Source organism: Porites lutea, chromosome 10, assembly GCF_958299795.1.
Source record: "Porites lutea chromosome 10, jaPorLute2.1, whole genome shotgun sequence".
NCBI classification, from domain to species: domain Eukaryota; kingdom Metazoa; phylum Cnidaria; class Anthozoa; order Scleractinia; family Poritidae; genus Porites; species Porites lutea.
Window position 1 is genome coordinate 16352813 of NC_133210.1, and position 22624 is coordinate 16375436.

Below are 22624 nucleotides of genomic sequence, written 5' to 3' on the forward strand. Positions count from 1 at the left end.
CATTTTTTTTCCAGAAAACTGCAAGGGACCGCAAACGAATATGCCGCAGAACGTAGGATCTATAGAAGACCTGATCAGCGAGAATATACAAAGTAGACACATTGAATTCTTCAAAGCTGATCGTACTACGTGAAAATTAGCTTTGCAAGACATCAACACGACACCGAAAGAACCAAAAAACAGAAATGGGTTGTAGCGTTACGTTGGCAGCTGTTGCGTCCTTCTTGTGGCTCATCAGTACGGCGGAACAAACAGGGAACCCTGCTAAAAAATTACCCGCTCACTCCGTTATAGAGCCCTGACATTCAACTACAGTCACATAAACACACCATAACACGTGTCTCTGAGAGGGCAAGAGTCCAAGTTTCGCTTTGAAGTCTCGGAAAGAAAATTTAATATGGACAAAACCAACCTTAGAAACATGGGCAAAGCCATGCAAAAATTAAAAGCATATTGGATGTATAGAAGACCTACGGCCCCAAAATAAGTAACAAATTGACATTTAAACTGTGAAGGACAGCAAACGAATATATCGCGGAACGTAGGATATATAGACCTGATCACAAAAAATTTACAAAATGGGCACAAGAATGGCGAAACAGCTGCCTATTTTTGGGAGGGCGCTGCGCAAAGGATAAACAAACAAAATGGCGACAGAAATTACCTCCATAGGAGTTGAATAAATTCAATTTCTGTCATCATTCCCTCCTTTGAATTTGAGACAAGACCTTAAGAATAACCTCATAAACAAAAACTTTGAATATAAGGGCTGTGAATGAAATTCTGATCATGTTAATCACCGTAGCAATGCATCGGTCCATTCCAGCCGGGTTCAGCCACAAGCTACTGCTATTATCTTCTATTCTTTCGGGAAACTTGGACACAAAATCACGATTTCCCAATATGGAACAACTGTGGCTTAAAGCATCTCTGTAAAGCGCGATCTACCTAATATTAAAGCAACCCTCCTATCTAAACTTCCATCATTTCACTATGTCTCTGTTAATTTTTATGGAATCGTCTCTAAAATAGCCCGAGATATAACCGTTTTACTGTAAAACTTAGAAAACCGTGAACAACTGAAAATTTTTAGGAATGTTGATTGGGTACTGGCCAATCACAATAAAGTTCAGGATACGCAAGCAAGCCTCAAAACCGCGAACTAATTACCGTTGCTGTTTGCGGTTTAGTTATCTCGCGCGTTATTGGCTTATTTCTCGCAACACAATAACATTTCATAAATATTACTGATGCTCACGGTTTTGTGAGTTTCACAGTAAAAGATGTAGCACAAGCAAAATTTTACCTTATGAATTTATTCAGAGATACGATAGGTTTCCCCAGCGACCTTAAGCACTTGAAAATTTATGAAAATACTCAAATAAAGTCGCAATAAAGACGATGGCCCATCTCCTGAAATGTCACACGACAGCCACGCAAATTTGCGGGTTCCCGCTGCATGTTGTTCTAAAAATAGCACATTTGGCTATTTCGATGGAACCGCTTGGACCCTAAGCCTGCGGTCACCTACCCAGATTATACTGAATGAAGTACTGGGGACAAGAATGGCTTGTACCTGGGGCTAACAATTCTGTATTTCTGCTTGTTTGCTATTATATAAACGATACTTTCTAACTTTTTATCTTTTCTTAGCCTTTGTTTTAACGAGTATATGCTTGGGATTAAGATGTGAAAAAACGTCATTATATGAACAGCATCATACCTTTTTCCATACCATCACAATCTTTGGTAGCTGACCTCAGCATCTGTCGATAAACAAATAAGACAGCAATATTTTAGTTTGATAATGATGTTTTCATTTTATAGTTAGTATTGATGACTTTCACGATCTGAGAAGCCTCAAATTTAGTTATCCGGGACGTTTTCTAATGCAGTTAAGTTCAGTTGCCTCTTGTGATAGCTGATTATTATCGTTGAATTCGCAAAAAAAAAAAAACACTAAAGGTGCAGGTAATTAACAAATATTTAAACTTGAATTTCGCTAAAAACAGCTCAAGAAAAATACTGAAATTTAGTACTAAATTGGAAATCGCCAATGTAACGAGAAAGAGAGATCATAACCGCAGGCAATTCAATCAAAAGACTTGAATTACATTTCTACGTTTAATAACGTCTTCAAATAACGTGAACTAAGAAGAAGAAGAAGAAGAAGAAGAAGAAGAAGAAGGAGAAGTTAGAAGAAAGAAAATGAAAAGAAAGGAAATTATAGACTAAATATACGAATAAATAAAGAAAGAAAGAAATCATCGGGAGAAATGGTCGGACATTTATGCATATCAATGAGCCATTGAGGTGGGCTGATCAGGCATGAATGTACCAAGAAAGTGGCATAATAATAGAGAAAACGGGCGATTTTGTCGCAGCAGAGTGACAGAAAATCGCCATTTCGCTACTTAAAAAGATGAATTCTTTAACATTATAGAGCGGATTCTTTAAGTTAGTATGGGTAATAGCAGGATTTGTAGTGGTATTTAGCATAAATACCACTAGTGATATTTCAAAATTGCTATACGTAATTTCAAGAGCCGTTAGGCGAGTGAAATTTGAGACAATTTTGAAATATCACGAGTGGTATTATGCCAAATATCACGTACAAGTCATGCTATTATTTGTTTATACTACCACCCGCAAAAGGTTTGTAATTTTCACATGTAGGTATTTCAAATTAAGCTGAAATACCACTGCTCTAAACCAATCAAATTCTAGAAATTTCTCATGTCCAGCTAAATTTCAAGTAAAATAAATGAGAATTGGGTGCAGACTTTTAACATTGAAAATCAGTTTTTTTACAGTATTTTCAGTATGGAAAACGACCATGTCCAAGTTAAACTTCGAATTTCTTCAAAAATAATCAGAAATCTTCAGATTATAGAGCGGATTATTTAAGACAAAAGCCTTACCTACACGTGGATAGCTTTTTCGCGAAAATTTGACTCGGTTAAGTTAAGTTGCAGACTTTTAAGTTTGAAAATATAAAGTTTAAAGTTAGCGCGCAGTCGGAGTGATCGTGAAGTTATTGTCTTAGTCGAAACAATGGTTGCCATGAAAAAACAATACGGGGTCGCGTTGAACAGCAGACAACATTGAGAAGCCAGTCGCGCGCGAAATTTAAAGACATCAGAGCACTTGCTGCTTGCGTTTGCTACTCCGACAAAATTGTTTTCAAGATATCTGATTCACGCTTAGTTATACAGTTTCGGTTATGTTATAAGCGTATCTAGGTTCAGATTGGTTATTGGCCGTTTCATCTGCGCGAATATCACCATTTTCGACCCTGTTTTCGACTGAAAACTTACATAGAGCCTCCAATTCTCTTTATAGAGCGCGGCACAACTTTTCAATAAATATTTCTTGCTATCGTTGTCTATATTAAACGTCCCTCTTTTTTGCGAAAAGGCCGATTCTAAACTTCGCACTGATTACTCTAGTTGTGCGTTATCTTCGTTCACATATAATTTATTAAAGGCAAACTGACATCTTTTTTGACTCCACTTTTTCTCTACCACCCGCTTACTCATAGAGTAATCAGTTAGAGCTCCGTCAAAACTCTAATGCGAGGAAACGACACTAAAATTTTCGACTCATTAGTTATCTGTAAGGAGTAATGAAAATGCGTAAAGGTGTGATCTGGCCTCACAAAAGGGAAAACAATAGAGATTGGACTATTGTTAGTTTCACCTGCCTACTCCATGACGAAGAGTACTGTCGCGCGTTCATGGTAACCAATGAAAAAGATTCCTGTTCATCATTTTAGAATAACAATAAGCGATATGAAAGACCTAGAAGCTTTCACTGACTGTAAGACCCTGTTTACATGGAGTAGGGGACCTCGGTCTAGTGGGGTAAGTTTCTTTTGTTTTGTGTCCTCCAGAGCGTGAAAACAAAAGAAACTTACCCCACTAGACCGAGGTCCCCTACTCCATGTAAACAGGGTCTAAGTAAATGTTCGGAGAACAATGGCCATTTCTCCCGATAATTACCAAATGAATAATTTTCTCGATACAGTAAACTGTTGAAAAATATTGTATTTTATTTATATGTAAAAGCTTTTTTATCATTATCTAATAATTCAAGAAAAGATATAACCAGGAAAAGTTTACGTTCTATGGGTGTTTAAGTCTGACAATATCGTAAATACACTCGAATAAGTTCAGTTCTTAACAAAAAAAGAAAAAAAAAAATCAAAAATTGTGTGTAAGTGCAGGAATGAGAACGTGTCTACATTAGTACTCTGAAATGTTTTCAAGCCAAATAAAGCTTCTTCTTGTTAACCTTTTGCCACCTGATTTCGTCCGTAAAATACAGTAAATTTGTAGATACGCTTTTAAACAAAGTAAATAGGCGATGTAATATTTATGAAACATCAGTCTTTTCATTTTCCTGTTATTGTTTTGATGGTTTATATATCCCAGTGTTTTTTTTTTCAGCTTAAACCATGTACAAATGTCTTTCGAAACAGAATTTAAAAAATTCCATTTTTTTGAAAACAAAGTGACGTGCACTTTATGAAATAAAAACGTAAATGGACATACCTTTCTTAAATGGTTTGCACTTATATTAACGTGCTTCCAGTTTTCATCCTTCACAAGAAAATGCTTTCGTGTTTCGAAAAAAGGATTTATCCTGCATATTTTCCTAGGATGATCCAAATTGATATCAACAGAGAAGCAATGTGTAGTTCTAAGACAAATATCCAAACACTGCAGTACACTGAAAATTTGTTCGTGGTCAAAAGCGTTCGGGGCTAAATGCATCCTACTTCCACTGAAAGTTCGCATCTGTACCCTTTCTTGAAATTTTTGGAATTCGTCGCCATCACAGGCGAGATGCACTTGCCAAAATAAAGCAGAAATACAAAGAGTTGAAAAGAAAGCGAGTTTGAAGTATTCCATGGTCATTTTAAAACGGTTTTGCAAAGGAAACTGGTTGATCACCTGATAAACACACGATTGTCTGTAAATAGCATGTTTAAATAGGAAAATATTTTATTCACTATGCTGTGTAAATTAAAACAATTTCGAGTGAATCAGAAACGTCAGTTTGTTTAACAAATCTATGTGTTAATGATACTGAGGCCCTAACTCGACTTGATAATTCAATCTCAAGTTTCTCAAAGCCAACGTTCTGCTGATTGAGAAATTAAAATAAAAGTTTTATATACCGCGTTCTTAAAAAGGATTGATATCGGGGGTCAAAATGAGAATCGATTTTGCCTTAGTTCAATAGAACCATAATTGACGCCATGAAATAATGAGTCAGAAAAACGAATTATTATGTAAACACCAATGAAATACCAGGCGAGCTTTCGCGCAAAAACTTGTCGATATCTTCACATGTGAAAATTACATGTTATCTTCACATGTGAAAATATCACCGTTGCTATGGCTTCATAATAAATCGCTCCTTTCACACCAAAAAACTGTTAAAGTGAAATGGTTTGGTAGTTCAATGGTGTTTATATAATAAATAGAACATTACATGGCCGCTTGGAGATACGAAATTTCTCTTGTCGTGTTGAAAAAAAAAATTCACTTGTTCGCTGCGCTCACTCGTGAAATATTTTTCAACACTCGAAGAGAAATTTCGTATCTCCGCGCGGCCATGTAATATCCTCTTTTTATTTGTCTAGGATTCATAACATAATTATGATATCAGAATTAAGAGGTGGGCGCCAGTGAAAAAAACACAGTAAGACTATTCAGTAAAAAAAACCAGGGGAGTAAGGCCATAAAATAAAAATAACAATTTATCGGTAAAGTTAAATATGCGCTCGTGCTAAGACGATTCAAGAAAGAAGCTTTTTAATCCCAATTAAGAAGAAGCTAAAATATTGTTTTGAATCGAAATATCATCTCACCGTCTGTTCCTTAAACTCCTACGTAATTCGGACTTTGAGCTGTTAGTTAAGATTGTCGGATATTTAATAATTTATTCTATTTACAGAAAAGAATATAACTTAAGACCTTGGGAAAATAATAAAGATCTCAAAATAGAAAAAAGTCAGTCGTTTAATTCACTATATATAGTTAGTATTTCTTCGCTATTTAAATCTCGTCGATTTTGTTTCCGGAATCTGTATGACAACCTTGTACTGCCAGTGCCACATAACGAAAGATACATCTTTAAATTAATGCCTTTATCTCTATTACTACCACTTGCTGCACAATTTCTTCAAACCAATAACTTTTTTCTTTTGTTAATTCTTTTAAATGTTGCATCAGTGCGTGGGTAGTTTTGTTATTTTACAATAACTTTTCGGCTTTTTAGCTTTTTTCACGAAAGTTGGCCTGAAAAAGCAAAATGTAAGACCAACCAAATTAGTTGTTAGCATGTCTTAAAATATTCAGTCATGACGTCATGTTTGCTGACGTCATTCTTACGTAAATGTTGAATTTTTGAATCTCCAAATTGTGTGGTTTTTTTCTCAAAGATCTTATAAAAGGAAGTTGACTAAAGCTGAAAACAATTTTGCAATATCTCATAGTTTAGCTGAGACGTGGCAGTTTAATTTGGATGAATGTGTAGAACAAAAACTGGAACTACCCCTTCGGGAGTGTTTGTCTTGTTTAATAATTGCCCTTGTTATCTAATGCTAAGTTGCATATAATAAATCTGGACTGTCGAAAGCTAAAAGAAAAAAAAAAACCTTAAGAAAAAAAAAAAAATCCGACTACGCAGAATCCTGGGAAACAAATTTGTGATGTCAGAAAACGTCACATGATCATTTTTTGTACTGCTTAAATTAGCGTTCTTAAATATAAAAAAAATGAAAATCTAAAATCAGACGATTTTAGCCCACAATGAGAGGTTTGTGGTACCAAAAAATCACCTTATTTCGTAAAAGACTGTAAAAAAAATATATCATAGCAATCGTTTTCTAATAAAAACTATGAATCCGGGGGCGCACTAAAATATTTTTTTTGTCCCATAACTCGCGTGTTGTATCGAAAAGCGGTTTTCGTTGTTTTTCTCCTCTTCTGATGCTCTTTCAGATGATATAAGTTTCACGCAAATGTAAAAAAAAAAACAATTTTTCCACTTTTTGGTGACGTCAGCCAATGTGACGTCACATTTTGTACTTTTAACTAAAAAAATGCCCCAGAATTTTTCCGACATTAATCGTAGTCCATCAGGCAGTTCGGTTAACAAATAACAAAAATCGTGAGATATACATAAATTAACTGGTAGCCTGGGGGAGTTGTGATTTTGTAACCATCTTTTGTGTATTTATTTTAATGGTTACAAGAAACAGACGCTCATTGGTTCGACCTGCATTACACTGGAAATCGTTGATTAGGTAAGAAGAACCACTTTCTACAACGAAAAAGGATTTTTCTTGAGTTTAAGTAGCTACTAGTAGTTCTTGGTAGCTAATGGTAGTTGCCGGTAGTTACAAGTAGTTACTGGTAGTTACTAGTAGTTACTTGTAGTTATTGGTACCGTCAACTACCAGTAACTACCACCAACTACTACGAACTACCCGGCAACTACTAGGAACTACCCGGCAACTACTAGTAACTACCACCAACTACCAGTAACTACCGACAACTACTAGTAACTACCACCAACTACTAGTAACTACATACGAACTACCGACAACTACTAGTAACTACCAGTAACTACTAATAACTAGCTACTGAAAGTTACTAGTAGTTCTCGATAGTTACTAGTTTAAAGTAGTTGTCGGTAGTTACCAGTAGTTACTTGTAGTTGTTGTTAGTTACTATGGTAGTTACTGGCAGTTACTAGTAGTTGTCAGTAGTTACTAGTAGTTACCGGTAGTTACTAGTAGTTATCGGTTGTCGGTAGTTAGGGACTGTGCAATAATTATCAGCAGGGCGGTGGGGGGCTGAGAAACTAGAGGAGGGCATTACATAAAATTGCTGCCAAGATAGGGGGGGGGGGGGCTCAAAGTAAAATCACTCATTTGACGGAGGGGGGGCCTTAAGTCTTATTCAACATCGTGAGTTTCTTGCATTGAAAGCTCAAAAAAGGGAAGCTGAACGCAGTACCCTTCCAGACATTAACTGGAAAGAAGAAAATGAAGTCAAATCCCTCACAGCAAGACAAATTAAGATCTACCTTAAGCAGAACAATCTTCATGTATCTGGAAGTAAAGTTGAGGTGGTAGCACGTGCTCTTGATTTTTCGCATTCTGGAACACGAAACAACGAAAAAAATAGTGCCAATGACAGTGACACAGAACTCCTATACAGTGATTCCGAATACGACTCTGATTCTCACACAAGTACTTCCGAAAAAAACTCTAATTTGGATTCAGATGACTCCGAAAAGGATGGCTTTGTTGAACATTCATATGAGGTACTATTTTTTCCAGACGACGACATCCAACAGGTAAGCGTACGCTTACAGTAGCATGACAATATAAAAGGTATTTACTTAAAGGCATCTATGGTAATGGTGGCGGTGAGGGGTGGGTGTGTGTGTGTGGGTGGGTAGGTGGTGGGAGGGGGGGTGCGACGTTATTCTTAATATAACAGAGGGGAGTTAGAACTATTCTTTTTGTTTTGGAGGGGGGTACTGTCTAAGTTTTTTCTAGATAACTCTAGTTTTTCAGCCCCCCCACCTCCTGATAATTATTGAACAGTCCCTTACTAGTAGTTGGTGGTAGTTACTGGTAGTAACTACTAGTGTGCCAATCCCCGCCCCCCATAAGGTTTTTCTGAGTTTTTTCTAGAGGATAAAACATCAGCACCTGACCGTCTTTAGTAGCTGTTCGTTCATGCCTTGCGCACATTTTGAGAAAAGTCCGGTGATGGTCAGTTGCTATAGTTACGAGATATGACGTCACAGATAGCAGGTGGTCAGGCCACATGTTTTTCCAACTTATTTCAATAATAAAAGTAGATATTGTGGCTAAATTTATGCAAAGTGCTTATTTAGGTGTTATTTTTCATTTGAAGCACAAAAAATTACCATTTTTCTCGCAGTTTGGACCGGATTTCTAATTCTTGGTAAAATCCAAGATGGCGACCATTGTCGGTGACGCCACAGGCCTCCAGCAGCCCCACCAGTAATAAGATATACCTCATCTTGTTAAGAAGATCAAAGGCTCTCCTAGAAGAAACTGGCCGTTGTGGAGTGGTCGCCGTTTAAATAAAAGCTACTGAGAATTACTGATCTTGTGATACTGATAATTTTGCTGTGCTAGGAGGTTCTAAGTTTTGAGTCTGTGGATATACAATGTTTGCGATAATGTTGTAGACTGCGCCTAACTTTTAATTTATTAATCTGCAAATGAAATAAAATCTAAGTACTAAACATCAGAAAAAAAAATTCGTAAAAAATAGCTTTCTGATTTACTCTTAAAAATAATCGTTTTTGAGATATTTTGATAGACGGCAGAACAATAATCTCATATAAAAGATATTAGCACCTTTACTGCAGTTTTGAAAAAAAAAATAATAATAATAAAATAGAATTCTATAATAGAAAACAAAAATGAAAATACAAACTCGACAGAGATTGATTAATCTTTAGTCTGGCTTACCTGTCGTAGTAATTTAGAACTCAAGTTAAAATGAATCGAATTTCCCTCTTCAACCAAGGGCGGCATGCTCTCTACCTCTCCAAATATTCTACAGACTTTCAACTGTAGTGGCTTTGCCTCAAAATCAAATGAAACGCATCGGTCAGATCTTAAGCAAGCGTCGAGACACTCCATGACAGTGTGTACTTTTCTCGACAAAACCGTCGGAATCTGCTCGGGAATGTGTCTTCTGCTGAACATTTTATTTCTTATTTCATTGGACTCTAGGTTGAACCCGTTTCTGAAAGTCACTTTACAGTCCTGAACCGAGATTGAACGCTGATATATCGCCAGAAAGATTACTGCTAAAAACATTTTACCCATTATGATGATTTTTTGTCGGCTATTACAGGCGGTTGACCGAGTAAGATTAGAGTATATATTTTTAGCTGTCTAAGAGGAAACAAACTCCACGATGTTTTGACTTCCCATTGAATACGTCCCATAGTGATTATGTTAATGGCATCAATTTTTATACTAAGAAATCGCTTTACCACACTACTTGTTTAACTTATCACCTAAAACGTACGACGAAATATTAATTTACTAATTCCAAGCCAAAAATCAATCAATAAATTGGAACTTAAAAACTCCTACTAAAACACAATAAGAGCATAAATTGAACATTTGCTTGCATACATTTGTCTAGAATTAATTCGTTGCGAGGTCCAACTGTAATAATCATATAGATTGTGAGAATTTAAATTACTCATTATCGAGGGTTTGAAATTTACCCAAAACAGCACACACACTCTGACCAATCAAAATTCAAGCTGATAAAATGAACCCATCAAAGCGAAAACAATTATACAACCGGCGCCAGGCGTGAAAAAAGGCGGCGCCCTGATCGGTTTCCGTTCATTGTTTCTGATTGGCCGAAAAACGACGCGAGGTTTTTTAGCCAATTAAATGAGGAAGCAATGAAAAACCAAAATAACTATGAATTTGATTCCGACTCTAGATCCAAAAAAAATAAACAAGTAAATAAACAAAGTAGGTTATGGCAGTTGCGTTAAGATTTGTTTTATTATTAGCAGTATTATTTTTTTTTCTCTTCTCCTGGATTTGAAATGGACCCGAACACTAGAACTTTTATTCTTAATAATTTTTTTTTTGTTTTTGTTTGTTTGTTTGTTTGTTTTTTAGCATGGCTTAATATAACAGTATTCAAAATACTCGATACAAAATGAATAAATTATTTAATAAACCTTGCGTTTGTGCTTAACACAGTAATATACATTTTTTCTGATAGTTATACATAAGTATGCGTATATTATTGCCCATCGTCAGGTGGTTACTACTAATTAATTGCAACCAGGAGCCCCAATCGGGGTAGAAGAACAGAAGTGCGGGGTCCACGAAATGGTCAAATTTGTTCTTTTTAGAACAAATTTCACCACTCTCAACATCGTTAACTCGCACGAGGACCTGCAAATTTGTCTGGCTCCTGCGTGAGGCTTCAGGAGATGGGCGGCAGCCTTGCAACTTTACTTGAGTCCTCTTTAAACTTTCCAAGTGCTTCATATCTCTTATGTATCATAAATATCTATCATATCTACAAAAGTGGCAATTAATTTTTTCTAGAAAGAGAAATCCCAACAGCTTTGCTACGATTCGCTGCGTTGCTCATCTGTGTTAAAGAAAAACACTTCAAAAACGGTTCAACGATCTCCTCGCAGTTCATTTGGGTTGTTATTACTTAAATTTTTCGTGATCTCGTAAATAAGCAAAAAACGGAAATGCCTTAGATACAAATATGCACATGAAATGTAACTTATAAATGCCGATGATGAGGAATAATACTGCTATGGCTATCTTAGAACATGTCAACAATATTTATCAAGGTTTTGAAAACAATCAGTACACTGTCGGAGTCTTCATAGATCGAATCTTAAGAAAGCATTTGATACAGTGAACCACGAAATACTTCTAGATAAACTAGATTTATTCATTTCTTTCTTTCTTTATTTAATCACTTCCACCATATGCTGTGGAACACACAACAGAGCGGGCTCCAATTTAAGTGTGTCCTTACAGATAACCCACCCAGCCCAGGAGAGGTTGACTACACCACCGGGGTCTACGTCCCCTACTCTTTTCGAATAGTGGTGTGGGTTTTTTTACGTTCCACAAGAACAAATCAGTGAAAGTGCTGTGAGACGGGACCTTATCCGAGAAAACTAGAAAGTCTAATCGTTTGCAGATGTCATTGTAAGGGAGCACTTTCTCCTCAGTTATTTTAAGACCCTGGGCCGAGTTGTTCAAAGCCGGGTTAAGATAACCCAGGGTTAGTGCGAGATTTGAATTCAGATTTGAAAGTTTAAAAGCATTTCAGTTTTAATTCTGTCTGTCTACAAGTTGATGATTGGAAGCTCTAAAAATAGCAGAGAAAATTATCCGAAAAATGCTTTTGAACACGAGAAAGAGAAACCCGGGTTAAATTTAACCCGGGGTTAAGCGCTAATCGGCTTTCGAACAACTGGGCCCTGGGTGTTGGTGCTGCCGGGATGTGAACCCACGACCTTCCGCTCAGCAGACCGGCGCTCTCCCAACTGAGCTAACTTGGGATGTTGGCAGAACACTCGAAAAGCTTGTAAATCACGAGCGGAAATTTTCTATACCTTGTGGGACTATACTAGGTGTACTTGTTTGTATAGTTTATAGGAATATATCATCGAGTGTTTTGAAAATTTAGTAGTCATAGTTAGTTGTTAAGTATTTAATAATTACTTGTTAAGTATTAGTTGTCTATTATTTGATTTTATAGTGTAATCAAGTCTCCTATCACCGATTTTGTATACCTTGTGGGACTAAACAAGGAGTATTTATTTGTATGGTTTATAGGAATATATTATCGAGTGTTTGTAAATTTAGCAGTCATAATTAGTTGTTGAAGTATTGCTAATTCGTTGTTACGTGTTGTATTTCAGTTGTAAGTTCTCTGACTGTCTTTTTTCTTTTTTTTTTTCTTTTTTTTAGGTAAAGCCTTCTTTTATTCATGTAAATTCTTCACTTTTTTTTTTGTGCTGACCTTAGACCATTTAACCCCCCGGCTTTGGTTGTTCTCATGTATTTTTCCAAGTATGTGATATGTAATAAAGTTAAAGTTAAGTTATGCATGGCATCATACTAAAAAAATGCGATGACTCTGTGACTGTTTTTAGGCCAGTTGCTCTCTTCAGTGCCAGTGAAAAAGCAGAAACATCTCTATCAACTATTTGCATTTGCCACTCATTTTTCGATCTTGATGACTTTCCGCCGTCCTTTTCTTGATCTTTTTTTTGCCTACACGAGATATTCCTTGGACGAACTTTCCGATATCTCTTCGTCATTAGATTTACCAAAGGCACTATCACTCCGGTGTTACAATAACCGGAATCACATTCACAGTCCTCAAATTCGTAGAGAATCTCCTCAAGGTATTGCCTAAAATTTGCATGGGATAATGATGACAAAAAGGGAATTTTAATTAATATTAATGGATAACCATCGAATTCACAAAAATAGTGAAAATGACGTCTTTACAAAAGCGCTCCCAATCGGTAGTCATGATCAAGTATAATTAAAAAGGTTAAGAATTAAGGTGCAAAGATATCGATTTGGAATTAGAAGGGACTGGAGAATAGCGGCAATTTTCTCTGATCAGTTATAATGTCGTCAGTAAAAGCAGCTACAACGGCAAAGGCTGTGGGAACATTAGGCCAGCAACACATTTTCATTCGATTCTAACATCTGTAGTACATATAGAGAGAGCGTTTTCACTCACGTAGTCAGCATGCATCTATGTAAATTTATTGGAACAAAATTAAAGCGTTTACATAAGAAAAGAGTTCAACTTCCACAGGTTTGGTTTGGAACATTGGCCGCCCTGAAGTGATGTGAAAACGCTCTATACATGAGGAAAACGTTCTCAGGGGAATAAGACATTTTTTTCTCCGCAATTTCCAAAGCGACGTTCGTACAAGTCTCAAAGGTCCTCAATGGTACACAAGGCCAAAATTCCGACGAGACTGACGCGTTATGTTTTCCGCTATATAAAATAAAAGATATCACTATCCGGTGGATCGGTGGATAAGTATTGGGGAAACCATTTACACTATCTACTGGACAGAGATTTATCCGCTGGATACCGCTATCCACCTTTTGAACAACTGAGGCCAGGAGGGTAATTCAGCTTATATATATGCATCTTTAACAAACAAAACCTTTAAAGAAAAAATGATTTAGAACAAAAGAATTAATGGCTTCCTGATGTGAGCTGAAATGAATCTCGCTTTCCAGCTGCTATATCCGCCTGCGGTCATGAATACATAGACAGACCCCCAATGCACCATTTAATTTACTTTAGAAGTTTTTGTTTTCTTTTTGTTTTGTTTTGTTTTACTCAAAAACGTGGCAGAGTATATATTGATTTATTCGATGGATCACGTTATGCGGCTTTTGAACGACTGGGGCCTGGATGTTATAGTCCTTTTAGTCTGATCCTAAAGGGTTCAACAATTATCAATTCAATTCCTCCAAGTATAAAACTTAAGTGGCTAAACTTTTATATCGAAAGAAGACTAGTTTATCGTATTTATCTTTAGCATCGGCCCAGTAGTCAATATTATTATTATTATTTTTTTGTCGTGACTTTCAACTTGATTAAATGCACCTCACTTCAGTTTAAACTTGAAAACAGCTTGAAATGATTTTATCACCCAGGTCCCAGTTAATTGTTACTGAAAATTGCAGGATAGTGGTATCTACTGACTGATATATCTCTGCCCAGTGGATAACACAACCGGTGACCTAATGCTTATCCACTGGATAATATTTTTCCCTGTGGATTACGAAGGCTATCCAGCTTTCGAACAACGGGGTTAAGTTTACTAAGCCTGTACCGTGCACACACAAAATAAGAGAGCCATTTTAAATTAAAAATTGTTGAATAAGAACTTTTAAAAAAGTTAGTTAGTCCAAGAAATAAAAAGCGGTAACTCTTGTTTTGAAACCTTCTTACGAGTCTTTTCTGCTGCACGAGAAAATATGATTTTCCCCTCCTCAAATTGAGTTTGTTATGCCACTTAGCTTCGCCAAAGTTCAAAACGTTTCATTGTTATCCGAAATTTTGTCGAGTAAATTAATTTAAATGCAAAAAGGATAATTATTTTGTTTCATCAAGAGGAATTTAAGAGCGCAGCGGACATGCGGTATTTCCTCTGGAGTTTTTTGAAATTAATTTATTATTTACTAGCTCCCAGGGAATTTCTCATAAATTTGCTGTGATTGATATACTTTACCTTTTTTGTTTACCAAAATTCGGATGAAAGATAAAGTTTAGAAATTCGTGTCGGTTTTAAACGGATCAAATTTAAAACGTGAAAGCACAGCTGTGGTCAGTGTATCATGCTGTTATCATGCGCAGCTTTCGAGCAATTCACGCTGATTAAGAACAATGTCAACCCCAAATGAAGTATGGGTAATTGAACAGCCGGACTTTGGGTGCCATTCAGTCAGTCGATGGAGTGTTTGGCCTGCTTTTGGCCGCTGTCATCTTGTTTGTTTGACATCAAAATATTTCACACCATTTGCTAAAAAATCTGCTAAAATTTAAAATTAGAAAGATGACGTTTCTCTTCTGCTTAATTATTTTCTCGTTGGTCTGCAACTTGTCAATTGCTCAAGGTAGGCAAAGACTAACTTTATTCGTTTCACTTATTTAAACTTTAATGGACAGGGCGGGAAACTAGCTGCTTGCTAAAATAATTAATTTGACCACTGAGGGCCTCTAGTTTAATTCTAGTATAGTATGACATTAAAACCATTTTTCCCACGGATTCATCCTGGCAATTACAAAACTAAAATGGTTTCGAATTCACCTGTTTTCCATTCATTTAAGTCTACTTTCTCTCTCTCTCTCTCTCTCTCTCACTAACGTACGAGCTTTGTTGCTCACAAAACTAATGTCAAATTGCAAGATTTAAAAACAGAAGTTACTCCAGCATAACATTTCACTGGAAACCCAGGACTATTTACAGAGATAGCAAAATGTCTGTCAATTTACAATTTGTATACTTTTTGTAACAGTTCAAATAGTCATTTCTTTCTACCTCGCCTTTCTCCTATGAAACATTCCAAACGCTTATACGCCGCTTAAATTTGTTACCCCTGTCAAAATTGCAAGATTAAAAACAGAACGCAACGTCAGACAGAAAAAGAACTATACCGCTGCTGAGTTTTCACTCTAAAATGATGGAAAGTTTCTTTCTTAAATTATTTTAATTTATATATTCTTGAGAGGCATTGACTAAAGTTTTCTTTACTTAGACCTAGACATGCCTCAAAAGTTCAGTTGCTTTAAAACGATCCTGATGAAGAAAATATATTTTGTTTGATTGCTTTTTTAATGTATATATTTTTTTCTATCTGAGCTGCTTATTTGCTGAATTAATTCTTTTTCTTTTGGACGCTAATAAAAAACTGTTTCAGTTAGTTTAATTAACCATCTTTTGCACACGCATCTATTGTTGCACACATTATATTGTCATACACATTTTGAAGAACTCCTGATATAATCACCTTTATGGGAAAGAAACGGCGAAAAAGAAATATAAAGATAAAACATAATTGTTAATTTTTTCTTTGAAATGGGAAACAGGCTAACCTGACAAAACATTAAGATAGCACGGGCGTTTTAAATCAAACGTTTATAAGACATCCCTCACTAGGCAATTGTATTCAGTCGTACAAAGAAAAAAGAAATCGGAAGCTTCTTCGAGGGAGTCTTGTTCCAAAAACCGCTCTTTTGTTAATCTCTTCACAAATTTAAATGCCCCTCAACAGGCAACCAATACGAACTTACAAACAAATCAAAACACATATCCGCCCATTCGTCTGAGAAACCGCACATGGATGCTCAGCAGGTCAGTCCGTCGATCCGAATGTCCCAACTCTCAACCACAGCCAAAAGTATAAAAGTTCGGCTTCAGAAACAATTTATTGATAATGCTGTGAAATTGCCCGACAAACTAAAGCGACTCCAAATAAATCTCACCGTTTTGTCTTCATGCTCCTCAGAGCGATCCACTGTTTGCAACCTCGTTCCCAGGATTCCTTCCCAAAAGAGAGTGTTGGAAGAAGGAAGAGTAGGAAGAAACTCTTGGAACGAGGTTGCACTGTTAATATGATTCACTCGGGTACACTTGTAGTCCTGTTAGAAGATTGACAATCATACAATGGTTTGTAGTCGATTAGTTGATTTCTGAAACTAATTCAATGGAGGTATAATTTTGAGAGCAGAATCCATTTTCTCTCAGTACATTACTGAGATTCTCTCTAAGACGTCCGCCTGAGAGAGATAAGCGCCCTAAAGTTAAAAGGGAACAATGATATTAATAAAGGAAGCTTTATAGACCAACTAACTCAGTTTAAAAGGGAGTTCACCTGTAAGTCTTTTCTTTCTTTAAAAAAAAATAGTTACATAAATATCTGATGCCAACAAAGTTATTACAGATGATATTATCAATATATGAAAATCATATATTACAATTATGGGACGAAGAAAGGGTATAATGTGCCGGAATCGCAATTTAACCCTTTCACTGCCGGAGTGTTCGATGGAGTTTTGTAAGGTGACTCTAACTTTTGAGTCTTTGGAGGAAATCCTATGATGTGACCATTCAAATGAAAGTTCTCTGTCTGTACTTGCACATGATGCCATTTGTTTCTCAAAATTTTAGAAAATAAATTTGGAACTTTGGTCGAAATTTGCCTTTGGCCACATTTGGCAGTGAAAGAGTTAAGTTACGTCTAGAACTGCGATGATTTCTTTACAGTAAAGATCTATTACTAAGGCTATATTTAAGTTTGGAATGTAATGAAGGAATATACCAATCATTTTAAAGTGCTTTAAGACCCTACTCTACTCGTTAATTTGTTGACCTCAGTTAGATGCATATTACTAAACACGAAGGTGCCTAACTCCTTTTGATGAAATTTACTTATTTTTAGAGTCGCCAACACCAACAAGTGGAGGGGCTGATGAAGAAATGATAGATAACTCTACGGCAAGTATGTATAAGTTAGGAATATTGCTCTAGCTTCAATATAATTATTTAATTATTTTACATTTCCAACCCCCACCCACAGGTGTATAGACAAATTTATCTTAACAGCCTAGCTGTCAAACCTATAATGATGATACCGAAAACAAAACCCACCTTTTGCCATTGGTCTTTGCACTACTAAAACATCTTGTCTTTGCAAATCAAAGATTAATAAAAAAAAGGGAAATTAAAATAATTAAAGCGTGTAAATATAGTGAACTCTTAACCTTCAGGTCTTCCATAGATATCAATTTGTCGCTGGCATAATGCTTCTTGAATCATTATCCAAAAGTTAAAGATTACTGCATTAAACTAATTATTTTCCTGGGATTTTCGCTCATGGAAATGTAGAATTTATAAAGCTACCCCTGGCCTTTCCCACACAGAAAGAGTTAACAATTTACTACTGTAGCAGAACGAAATGAAATTGATCTTTTCGTTTGTCGAAAGTACGTAAGGCAAAGACTCTTGTGATCTAGAGGAATTTCCTACGATTTAGATAGTAACGAAGAAAAAAAAAGAGAGCTGAAGAATATATTTTCTTTGGTAGTAATGGAATAATTCCCGCGGATACTACGCATTGTTCTTTACTTGAGTAAACATTGTGTGGAAATCGTCTGGCGAGGAAGCGATCAGTGCGTCTTGGAACCTTTTTTTAAACTATCCGTACTCGCAGTTTGTTTCAATTAACGTAGATATCCAGAGAACCGCAATATGAATTAGTTTGGGAACATTCTTTTTTACGATTTCTGCAGAACTGGGCCTCGTATGCCACAACCAATATATCGAGGTTACCTTGGAGAGCAAGAACTACCCAGGACTGGACACCAATGTGACTCATCTCCAGGACGAGGCCTGTGTTCCCGGGTATCAAGATGCAACAAAGGTTATATTTAGGTTTGGCTTGGGGGACTGCCAAACCAAATATGAAGAAGACGAAAGTGAAATTCGCTACATGAACAAGATTATTGCTGTAGTAAACGACGAGAATGAAGAGGAAGCCATCACTAGATCAAGTACAAGAGTGCTTCCCTTTCAGTGTTCCTACAAGAAAAAGGCTGTTATCTCTAAAGTGCAAGTCAGTCCTCAATTCACAAAAATCATAACCAATACAGGTAACAGCAAAAAGTGCAAATAAAATCATGCCTGTTTACTGCTTTTTAATACACGCCAATGGCAATCAAGAAGTAAATGGATCATTCAAAGATGCTGGGCAAAGTCCTTTAATATATATATCTTACAGTTAAAATTATATAAAAATGCCCTATATAACTAAATCCTTAAAGTCTTGAAAGTAAACACTTAAAGACTCCTTAAAGTCTTCATTTGAAGACTCCTTAACGTGCAGAACACTTTAAGACTCCTTAAAGTCTTGACTTTAACACTCCTTAAAGTCTTCTTTAAGACCCCTTAAACTGTTCACTTTAAGACCCCATAAAGTGTTCACTTTAAGACTCCTTAACGTCTTCCCTTTAAGACCCCTTAAAGTTTAGTCCGAGGGCAACGAGTAGGTTTTTGAGCAATTTGATGGACTTACCTGACAATAGCTTACATGGGTTAAAACTTTCTTGTCCAGATGGAAGAGTTCAATCTGCCCGCCCCTCTCCATTTACCCAGCACTCCATCTCCGCCCCTCGAAAGTTAAATTCTCGAAACTACTTCTAAAACGTCTCAGTGGATAAAAAGTCAGGGAAGGCTATTTTTTTTTTCGTAAGGGAATGAGGAAGAATGAATTTTTTTCGGCAGTTCTGGAGACAGTTACCCAGCTTTTTGTTTTGGTTTGTGAATAACGTACTCAGCCAAATGGAGAGTGAACTGTTTTCTTTCTTTTAGAATAAACTGCATTCTTATCACAGGCATTCATAAAATTATGAACACATTATTGGAGTATAAACAGAGAAAAACATTCGCCCTATTATATGTCACAGGTCTAGTTGTTTGACAGCAGAAACAAAGTAAGGTACACGAAGATCTGTTGTAGAAATAAAAATCGTGTTGCTAGTTATTCTTTTTTTGATGTTATGCTATGCTTTTTTATCATCAGAGGACTTCGGTAACTTCTCGTATGAGGTAAATCTATACACCGATAAGGACTACTCAAACAAAGTTGATGAATTTCCCTACGTCATCGGGATTAGCCAGCGGATGTACCTGGAAATGCGAGTAGAGTCGGGGGATTCTGGACTGATCTTGTTCCCGGATGAATGCAAGGCCACGCCCTCCCAGGATATCAATGATAAGCCGGACCATTCGATCATCGAAAATGCGTAAATAACGACTAAAATATTTGGGTTTAGTCTCTGAATCTATAGGTCTATGAGAAAAAAATAAAACCAAAATATGTGATAGCAAGCTCAACGAAGAGATTGAGAAGCTTGTAAACAATGCCCCTATAGTAAAGGAATCCAAGACATTCTTAAATTCTGGATTCCACGCTGTAGATTCCGAATTCTTAGTCAGGGGAACTTGGATTCCGGATTCCAGTCGTTACTGAGATTCCGGATTCATTCCTTGAGCCGTATTTCGGATTCAGAAGCCCAGGATTCTAGATTCTACAAGCAAATATTTTCCTGACTTTACATGGGGCGATGTTAGTGTTTATATTTTAGCTGTTGAGTCTATAAGTCTATGAAAAAATAATAATAATAAAATGAATAAATAAATAAAGCAAAGCATGTTATGGCAAGTTAAACGACTAGTTTTGAGAAGCTTTTGCCCATTAACAGGTGAAAAGCAGATTTGTACCCAGTCATTTCATGCATTCCTGAAGCGAAAGATGATTCGGATGCAAGAACGTTATATGAGAAGGACCGTGGTGTTTTTTAAGAAACATGATGTAATATGGTTATCAGAAGCCAGAGTCTTTGTTCTTTAGTTGATTTTTATTTTTTTGATGCCGCCAATGATCTTAATTGTGCAACCTAAATTTTGCGCTCAAAAAAAGTGTTGGCTTATTGAAAAAAAAAAGAAAGATGTTTTTTATTGTGCGTTCGCTTTAAAAAGTTATTATTATTTTTGTAGATGTCCCCGAGACAAAACTCTGGAGTTTGAGTACAAGATGTCTGGTGAACAGCGATTTAGTTTAGTGGCCTTCCGCTTCAAATCCGGTTATCAAGACGTGTACATACACTGCAAAATGACTGTGTGTCGCTCGAAGGAAGAAGAGTCAAAATGCGCCGAGGGATGCCAGGAAAACGAGAATGGCTCCAGAAAGAGAAGGGATGTGAAAGATTATTTCGTCGTTAATCAGTTTATTGGGCCAATCAAGGTCAAGGGTGAAGAAGATAAAGGTATGTATTACTCACAGTACACTTTGAAAGACTTGTGTCAAGCACCCCTACATTCTTCACATAATCCTAAAGGTAATCTGCATTGAGATAGCAGCCTCCAATACATTATAGCTGCCTTCTAGCTTCAGCGATATACCTTATAAGGTTGTAAAGGAACTGAATGTTTCAGTCAGACAATACTTATGTTTCATATTCACGTAGTTACCTTAATAGTCATCTTGCAGCTTACGCATTTTCAACCACCAAAGCAACAATGAACGTAATGCATGCAGTCAAACAATTGAACTTTAGGAAAATTCGCCCACCGTTTGCAAACTAAATTAGCCAAGTTCAAAGAGAGATAATCACTCAAAATCTTGGATTTATGTTTATGTAGAGGTACCTTTTTGTGGCTAGCTCAGTTCAAGCATATCAAAGGGCAGAGTTTTCACTAGTTGAAGTATACCCTACCGTAGGAAAATATATTATTTCGGTCTGTCCAAAAGGGCTAGCAGATACATTATATCGCTGAAAAAAAAAAATGAAAGAAAACGTTCTGGTTTTGTAATTTATTAATATTTTAATAAATTTTAAAGCAGTGAAAGGGATGTAAAATTCTAAACTAGGTATGTGAATGTTGTACCATTTGCACGATCCAAGTATGCGAAAGGGTCACCTTTTCTGCCAAAAAATAGTAATGTAAAATATTAAGGGGTTGGACCTCGGAGCGGAGCTTCCCCGTATAAAACTTGTCATTAATAAGTTCACTCCTCCCCCCGTCCCCACCAAGTTTGAAATCTTTTCACACGATGAGTCCTTTCTGTATGACCTCTTTCAGTTTTCTTTCTTTCGGATGCACTTGGAAAGAAGGCCTCACAAGACAATCCCCAGATGCTCACCCTGGTTGGAGTGTTAGTTGGCGTGCTTGGAGTCGTCATGCTCGGTCTAATAGCTGCACTGATTATTGTAATCAGGAAACGCCGTACCGAGGAGAATGCCGCCACCTTGCTAGTTTATGATGAATAGATCTTTCACGCAAGTTAGGGTGTGGCTGAGTTGGAAGAGTTTTTTCTCTGAAAGGATGTGTCACATAGATTAGTTTAAGCAAATTCACTTAAAATCTAGCCATCAAATTGGCTAAAGAACATTAATAGCCGATTAAAGTAGTAAGGAAACATCATTCTTTTGCACAAAAGATTGAAAGAGATTACGACGGATTGATTTAGTGGTTTTTAAAACTGTGTAGCCTAAAAGTATCTCACATCATGTCAAGTTGTTTCTGACATTTTTTGTCCCTTTTTTTGTCCTTTTTATTAAACTTTGAATTAAACGCTTTGAGAACTTATCTCTTGTATTTCTTAAAGTTGTCTGATGGTGCCGCTAAGAAGCACACTACGGGGAAATTTCGGGCAAGTTTTACATACAAAAGAGTTGGATGGGCTAAAAATACAGGATGTGGGCGTTGATCGCTTCGAGGTGAGCTCTGGTGAGTGGTCGCTGTGGTGGCTAATCGCGGATCGATAGATATCCAACATTTTTAAGCGACAATTTAGTGTCCTGTAACATTATTCTCAGCGATATCACAAACAAGGCGGTCGCGAATCATTTCATCTTTCAATACGCCGCACACCGTTGGGAGGGGAACGTTTCCGTGGGGCCAAAGCTCGCAGCTTCGTAGCGTAAACATCAAATGACTC

General features: G+C 36.6%; 1 protein-coding gene across 1 annotated transcript; it reads left to right on the top strand.

The window, feature by feature from the left end:
• Positions 1-6821: 6821 nt before the first annotated feature.
• Positions 6822-22256, top strand: LOC140949593 (ZP domain-containing protein-like). Its single transcript, XM_073398751.1, has 9 exons — positions 6822-6828; positions 8006-8376; positions 16397-16476; positions 16631-16749; positions 17564-17623; positions 18414-18773; positions 19703-19925; positions 20680-20984; positions 21808-22256. Exons 1-9 carry the CDS (start codon positions 6822-6824, stop codon positions 21951-21953), a joined length of 1671 nt encoding a protein of 556 aa, XP_073254852.1. The 3' UTR covers positions 21954-22256.
• Positions 22257-22624: the final 368 nt, after the last annotated feature.

Excerpts from the sequence above, each read along its gene's own strand:
- LOC140949593 (XM_073398751.1), top strand. Across the intron at positions 16,750-17,563 it reads TGTTAATATGATTCACTCGG|AGTCGCCAACACCAACAAGT; the intron begins GTACACTTGTAG and ends ACTTATTTTTAG. Across the intron at positions 20,985-21,807 it reads GTACACTTTGAAAGACTTGT|ACAATCCCCAGATGCTCACC; the intron begins GTCAAGCACCCC and ends AGGCCTCACAAG.